Here is an 8,705-nt window from a genome sequence, read left to right on the forward strand (position 1 = left end):
ACATTATATACATTGAACATAATATACATAATTCTATATACATTTGCGAAAAAAAATTCGACGAATTTTCATTAATTCGAAAAATTTAAAAAAACTTTGAAATTCAAAAGGTTATTCCGATAAAAAGAAATTTTATATCAAAGTGAAATCAAGTGATTCTTGCTCTTATTACTAGTAATTTTTAGAAAAAAAGGATACAAGGGTAAGGATGTGAGCGAATAATAATCAAGTTTATATACTTAATTCAAATAAAACGTGTGTACAGATCTATAGATATATATATATCTATATATACAATTAATTACACCTAAAAACCAAGCATATAGTTAATTGAATAATCTCATTATTTCTTACTCATAAGACTATCTGGTCGTCCTTTATGAAATTTCTCTTCGATATCCTCCGTAACAAAGTTTACTTTTAATCTTTCCAACATATCCAAACGATTTTTATACCATTCCCAACGTGTAGTTGCCTCTTTATATTGATTATCGGCAAATATTGTTAATTGTTCAGTTTTTCCATCTTTTCTTGAATACGGTGAATAACGTTCATGAACGGTCTGTTTATAATGAACAGTTTTCGATTCATTTGGATATCTTTGCTCAAATTCACGGTCACCGATATGTAAATTTCCTACCCATGAACGTATTATGTCTAAATGTTTTTCAATATGTGTATCATCTAATTTATCAAGATCTTCATCAGGATCATATTTTTGTACACGCATTTCTAATGGTTCACCAGGTAATAAATGTTCCCAGTCTTCAGTTTTACTTAAATCCCAACGTACATGCTTTGCGCGACATGTTTGACAACTTATATAATAATTGTATTGATTCCAAATTGATTCAACGTAAATATACAATAAGGAATCAGTTTCATATCGAAATCCCGATGATGGTTCTATAAAAAATGCTTTCAATGGATCATAAATAATTTTTCCTTCTTCTGAACGTTTGAATGTACGAGGTTTAATACTCCATGGTGCATTTTCAATTATAACGACCCAAGCATGTCTTCTTCGATTGTGATATTTATCAGAGGATCTTTGTGATAACCACTTAAATATACGATAAATAATAGTTTGAATGAAAATAATTATAATTTTTCTATGAATACCTCAGCTTTTCGTTTAGCTTCCTCAGCTGCTTCAGCATCTATGACAGCTTGCTTTTCTCTGGCTCTTTCATCCAATGCATCTTGTAAATGACTGGTTAAGTCGGGATCATCTTTCAAAACATACCTGGATTCCCATTCATCCAATTCCTCCTTTTTAACAGGTGGTTCCTGATCATCATCAACTAAATATGGGCATTCAAATTTTCGTTGATCATTTAAGGTGATTTCATATCTTGCGAAACCTGATACAACCATTGCGGGGTAACCAGCACCAATTAAAAGACTGGCCAACAAAATTGCCATTTCATATGAATTACCTTGTCGACGACGTAATAATGTCTCTGGTGATATTATAGTTGGCGGCTGTAAAAAAATATGAACTTTAATTAGCATTTTTAATAATTTTATTTTAATTTCAAAACAAATAACCAAATTGATTTTAAGTGGAGTTACATCTAGACATATTCGTAACTAACAAAACGCTCTCAAGTAATATTTGTGATCCTTTTTTAATAAAAATACGAGATTTATTTTTAATTTAAACACTTTGTAAATTTTTCAGAGAGAACAACCTTTTCTTCGCTTTGTTGATTTTAAAAATCATTAGCTATTTTGTTTTGTTTTTTTTTTATTAGCTAAGGGAAATTACGAGAAAAATTCAAAAAGAAAAGAATTCTGCAACATATGACAACAATACCATATAAGGAGGTTTTAGCTTTCCCACACCCACACCCTAAAATTTGCCAGTTTCATAACTATACGTTGTGTATGTCTTGAATTTAAAATCACTTTTCATATTTATCTTAAAAGTCTAAAGAGTCAATCTCATTTTTTCATATACTCTTTAAAAAAATATACATCTCTTTTCCATTATTGGATTCATCCTATTCAAAGAAAATGAATTTTTGAATAATAATTTTCTGTTTAACAAATTATAGCCAATAATTTGCATGATTTAATTTTAATTATAGAAAATTGAAATCAATTCCTGTATTATGTCATACTTCCTGTCCCGTTTTATATTAATCGTGTATCACGAAAAACAATATTTCTTACAATGTTGACTCAAAGCAAAAATATCAATAATAAATTATAAAAGTGAACTACAAATTGCAATAATTTCCTTTGACAACTCTTTATAATTGAATTCACAATTCTATTACTGTAAATAATGCTTCAATTTTTATATAAAAATTGATTTTCATACTAGATTATTATCTGTAATCAGAAATAATAAGGAAAATTAGTTACATATATGGTTTACTAGCCTCTTTTAAATCAATAAATCATCTTAAAGTATAGTCCTTTTATTTTGCTTATTTTTTATACCGAATTACGCCTTTTTATAGATTTTTTTTTCTCTTTTTTTTTCTGTATTTTCCATTCTTCTAATTTTTTAACTCATTTTCTTATTACATATAGTTGATTCATCAAAGAGCCTTTCTATTAACCACTCAAGTGTATTATTATATTTATGTCTATGCAGTACATATTACGGATAGGTTATGAATAACAACATATTACACATATCATATAAGTAGTATTCAATGTGATGTCCAATGGGGAAAATGCGAATCTATTTTTATTCAACAACGTGATTTTGCGATTTTTCTTTGGCAACTTCATCAACCGCATTTACGGCATCAGAAAAAAAATAATCAAAATCATAATAAAAAAAAAGACTAAAACTAAAAATAAAAAAAAAAAATTATCTATGAAATGCTTGGCGATCCATTCGAGTACACATTTCTTATATTATTATAAATATAGCTACATTAACATCCTACATTTATAAGCTAACATCCAAAGTATAATCATCAGATATTATCGTGTTCTATGCTACATTTTGATTTGTGTGTATGGGGACAAAACAAAAAAAAAAAGAGGATCCTCTAATTCATTTCTAGGACGACAAAAAGCTTCATCAGAATAATTTTTTTTTTGTTTTATTTTTTTATTATTTTTTTTTGCTTTTTTGTTTTTTGTTGATGACAGAAAATACAGCAATCATATAAGAAAAATTACAAAGCAAAATAATGCCAAAATAGAAAAAAAAAATTAAACTACAAAAAAAAAAAAAAATCAACACAACAAAGAAAAATTTATAAAGTAGCATAAATATGGAAAAAAGGAGTATACCAAGCTATCCTTTTTGATGAGAACACATTTTCTTTTCTGTTTAGTTCTTTTATGCGCGCCTACTTTTGATATTTTCTCTAATCTGTTCTGTGTTTTTTTTGTTCCTATTTTAATTTTATGTTTTATTATGATCATTTCTGTTATAGTCCTTGGAATGTCCCAAGTAACAACTTTTTCAAATCAATTTTAAAACAGTGAAGAATAACTTTTTTCGAAGAACAGACACTTTATTTTCATATGCTTCAAATTGAAGTAGCTGATTTTTGGAAATAATGATCTTTTTTGATGTAAAAGAAAAGGTACATTAACAATATGTCACATTTACAAGATTTATTGACCCGGTATACCTACAAATTTACATGGATTGGTGCGCACAAAATATTGTACTAACACAAAAAGTGTCTGTTTCGAAAAAAAACTTATTTCTGGGGCATATTATTTAAATTTTTAATAAAAATTAAATGACAGTGGAATCTCTGGAATCCTAATTATAACTAAGTGTGAACGAGTTGTGAATAAGTGTGAACGAGTTGTGAACTTATATATAAGTTTAACTCTATGCATGAATTTTTAAAATGAACAACAAGTATTATGCATTTCTATTTGGAACTCAGTAATTAAAAGTTATGAGAGCATGTGAGAGTATTCGGATTTGTTAATTTTGAATATCAATTAAAATTTTTTAATTTAACTACACTTTTTGACTAAAAAAATATTTACCAAAAAATTTCGTGTCAAAGCCGACTTTTTCTATAATATTTCTTTTCTAGCAACAAATTTTAATTCTACCTGTTTTTAATTTTACTACCAGGGTACCTTATATAAATATATTTTTTGACCGTGTTCTACATGCCCGAGGTTTATTTCTGTTGCTTTCTTTCCTATACTTTTTATTTTGTTTTTTTATTGTTTATTTTCTATATTATGTTTTCTTTTTTCTACTTAAAATATTTTTCATAGGAATGAAATGAAAAAACAAAAAATAGCAGCATTCAGCTAAAAGCTATAGCCATCATTTTGATGAAGGGAAGGACATTTAAGTTTTATATTTTGTTTTTTTTTTTTTATTTTTATTTTTTCGCTTCTATTTTTCTAATTTTTAAAACGAGCGCAGCAATTTTCCTTTTTGTTTTCCTATAGTTTTTTTTTCCTATTTTTATACTCTGTTTTTTTTTGTGATTTTTATTTTTGCTCTCAGTTTCAATAATGAAAAGAAAATGTAGAAACATAAACATGCTTGTATTTGTATTCTACTTAATCATACATTCATACAAACACACACACAAACATTCCCATATCACATTAATTTAAAACGAGTCGTTTAGAAAAATTATAAAGAAAACTCAGAGATTGTTCTTTTAAGTATTTCTTTTTTTTTTTCAAAGTTCATTTTACATTTTACTAGCCACGAGTATCGACATAAAGAAAATAGAAATGATTTTATTTTTGTTGCTGTTGTTTTCATGTTGTGCTCTCCTTTTTTCTATTTTTTGCAATTTATTCTAAAAAAAAAAAATAAAAATAAAATATATTGTTTTTCTTTGCAGTCGTCCTTTTTTTAACTCCTTTTTTTCTCCTCTCAAATTGTATATGAATAACAAAAATCTTTTCTTGTTTTAATTTTATGTTTTCTGAGTGGAAAAAAACAAAAATCAAATAAAAAATTTTTTTTCTTTGAAACTAAATGTTAATAAAAACAAAATAATAAAAATTAATGTGAATAAAAAAAAAATTCAAAGAAGCTACAAAACTATAAAACAAACGAACAACTAAGTTAGCAAAAAACAAAAACCAAAAAAAAAAGGCAGAATAGAGAAAAGGGTAATGGTTCCCTTCTTGGACTCGTAATTATTATTTTTCACTTTGACCACGGTGCATATTGAATACATTTTTATATTTTCATGTTTTGTTCCAATTTAAAACTCTTCTTTTTTGGTGGCTGGTGTATTTTTTCTTCTTCATTTATTGTTTCGTTTTTATTGTTATTAAAAATAAAACAACAAAAAGAAATTTTACATAATCATTTCTAATTTTGATTCTCTGCTCCTTTTCTGTTTTTTTTTTGTCTTTTTGTGTCAAAGCAATTATGAGAAATGGACTCAATAGAAATACGTTGTCATAATTAAAAATAAAAATAAATGAAAAGATTTACAACTGTGAGCTATTCTAAGTAAAAAAAATATTATTATAAAATTTTTAATTTTTCTTAAATTCTATTTAAAAAGTATAATGCAATTAGAAACCTATTAAAGCTGTCGTACAAGATGGGTGCAGTATAAAATAGTTTATCAAATAATAATATTAAAAATAAAATATCTAATAGCTTTGCATTCTAATTTTTATAAGTCTTGTACGATAAATAACACATTTTTTTTATAAACAAAATTGCCAAATAAAACTTATTGCGTATTAAAATTCTGGAACTATAGAAGAACATTTAAAAAACTCGATGACATTTTAATTGCTTATATGTGCATCTTAGATTAAATTCGAAATTTTCTATTATGAAAGTAATACTAGACAATAAGAGTTCTAAAAAATGATTTTTTTTTTGGATTTTATACAAAATATAAAATACTCTTTAATTGCTTGAAAGTTCATTCACCCAAAGAAGAAATGACTTGTTAAAAACCCAGTAAACAGGCATCTTGTGGTGACCATCAAGAATGGTCATTCGCAAAATACTTGAATACACTATACTGTATAGAATACATGAATACGCTATACCATGACTAAATCACCCATACTAATAGAAATTGTACAGAAATTGTTATTACGGTCTCATGAATAATTTGAAAGCGCGATTTTTGAGGTGTTTAGTAATACCTTTTTTTTGTTTTTTTTTGTAAGTTATTCTTACCTTAATATCTCTCGTTTTCTATTATCAATAGAGAAATAAATAATGCAAAGTATCAGACGATCTTAATTTAGGTACACTTTTAAAAGCATGTTCTTTTGCTTTATTGTTTCGTTTACTTTACGTGTTACAATACATAATGTATGGAAGTATGTGTTCTCCATAATCTTATTTCACTAATTTTTTCATTTATCCTTTTACAATACTTTATTTGGATGAAAGATAAAGAAAAGTAAGAAAACGAAACATAAAACAATACAAAGAGTTTAAAAGACAAAAAAAAAGGTATTCTGAGTGATCTGGACCCCAGCTTACCATTTTGGGTGTCTATAATATACACATACATATATATTATTATTATAATAGTAAAGAGGTTTAAATAGTTCACTATATGGAACCACAATCATCATACCCTCAATGTCTGTATCCAGAATATAAGGTTCAATTTGAAATAATGTTTAGAATCAAAATGATATCCGACGTGTGTGCAATTTATACAATTTATATACACACATATTATATGAAGATGAAAGTTAGACCTTTGTTATATTTAAACACAGTTAACTTATTCTTTCAATTTTATTCCTTAAATTATAAATGCCACATATGTATATGAGGTAGTGGACACTATACTTGCAATATCCGTTATATTCGACTTTCATATACATACACCCATATTTTGTTGTACCTTATACTCGATGGGTTGGGGTATACTTGTTAAAGTATATACTATATTTATTTATGGTATGAACGATAGATACATATGTAAATAAATATTTGTAAGACCACCCACACCTACGAAAACTTAAGATTTAAATAAATTTTCTCTTAACTTTCTATAATATGCAAATGTGAGTTTTTGATATTATTCACGTACGCTTTTATATTACATTGTTACAAACTTATCCTATTTAACAATGCAAGCAGCTTTGTCATACATTTACTATGAATTTATTATGTTTATGTAAGTACATGTGCAATATCGGGTATCAGAAATCTTTTATAATATTATATGATGGTTCATATAAACATGATGTACACATGTGTAGGTATGTATGTAGATATTCTTTTCATCTCTTTCTCCTTCTAATTTTAAGTATATTATTTGGTAAAGTAAAAAGTTGTTTTCCAATAAATACATAAAAAATATTGGTTTGAAGTAAGAAAAAGTATGAATTGAATAGAATAAATGAAATATGGTAATAGCGAAATATTGGTAATTACTAGAAAACAAAATAATTGAATAAATTTTAAATAGAAAAAGGTAAATATGTTCTTATTTTTATTTTAAATCTTGTATGACATTCAACGAGGTACAGAAAACTATTAAAAGATTAACTTTCCATTAACAAATCACTAGCGTCAATGTTTGTTGGCCGTTGTTTACGATTTTTACATTGTTTACAATAGTAATGCTAATAGCCATGGTAAATAACTGTTTTATACTTGAATTAGACTAACATCGGAAATACTAGTTGTGTTTGTTGGTAAAACAGATTTTTTAGTTTCATTTATTGGAAATTTTGACTTTTTTCAATTTCATTTGTAGTTTTATTTGATAAAATTGTAATTTTACGGACCACAATTTTAATTTTTTAATTTTGACGAATTGACTCTTCTCTGCTTGTAGGTAAAAGTCTACTGCAAAAGAGATTCCCTTATAAATAAAGCCGAGCAGACAGTAGAATCTATTGCAGTAGGAATTCGTAATCGTCAATGCATGCAATAAAAAAATTTTTAATACAAAATATGAAATAAATATTTTTTTGGTATATTTCTTTAAAGTACCTTGTTTTTTACATAAATAATTTACATACAAATGCATAAGATAAAATAAAGCTTCCATAAAGTGCAGGACATTTAAGTGGACAAACCTTCTATGTTGCAAAAAATATACGAATGCATACACGTACGAAAACTTCTATTATTATTATATTTATTGTGTTTCATTTTATTATACATATTGGTTTTTGTAGAGTTGTTCTTAAGTTTCTATATATAGAATTTTCTACATATAATACATTTATAAAATATCTGTATAGAAATAAAAGCAAAATGGCAAAAAAATAAAGTTGGGTCAAACCAATGGTTTGTATTGTAGCACTTTTCCCTTCAACAAGTGAAAATTCTGCTTTTAAATACAGTCTATGTATACCTATCAAACTATTAAAATTATTTTCATTCATATACAAAACTATTTCTAGAATTGCATATATTTAGGATGACGCATATATGCAGTGTTTGAAATAAAGCAAAAATTAATATAAAAAGGGGTTAACATAATGCTCGATTTTAAGGGTTAATTGTGTGAGTTAAGAAAAATAATTATATTTTTTAATTTCATGGAATTTACCGTTAGCTTTTTGCGTTTATAAAAATTTGGAAAAGCTTGCGGTTTCGGAAATATAAGGTGTCAAAAATTCAAATTTTACGAATTTCAAGAGGTGATAACTTGAGAGGGGGTGGAGATAGAAAAAAATTTTCTTCTAACAAAATAAACTATTTGTTAATGTCTAAAAGCTCCTAAAATTTCAAGCTTCTACAGGCTAAGGTCTAGAAGAAAAATGGCATCAAAAATTTGGAAAAA

General features: G+C 26.1%; 1 protein-coding gene across 1 annotated transcript in view; it reads right to left on the bottom strand.

Annotated features, from left to right (window-relative positions):
- LOC129605843 (coiled-coil domain-containing protein lobo) overlaps positions 1–6,006 on the bottom strand; it is a 28,984-nt gene extending 22,978 nt beyond the window's left edge. Inside the window, exons 1-3 of the mRNA XM_055515818.1 lie at positions 5,989–6,006; positions 1,123–1,485; positions 355–1,063 (exon numbers count right to left, since the gene is read on the bottom strand). Of these exons, the coding sequence (XP_055371793.1) occupies positions 355–1,063; positions 1,123–1,485; positions 5,989–6,006 (1,090 nt within the window). The remainder of the gene's footprint in view (positions 1–354; positions 1,064–1,122; positions 1,486–5,988) is intronic.
- Between the last annotated feature and the right edge of the window lie 2,699 nt (positions 6,007–8,705).

The sequence above is a fragment of the Condylostylus longicornis genome, unplaced genomic scaffold (assembly GCF_029603195.1).
Source record: "Condylostylus longicornis isolate FDR11 unplaced genomic scaffold, ASM2960319v2 ptg000015l, whole genome shotgun sequence".
Lineage (NCBI taxonomy): Eukaryota > Metazoa > Arthropoda > Insecta > Diptera > Dolichopodidae > Condylostylus > Condylostylus longicornis.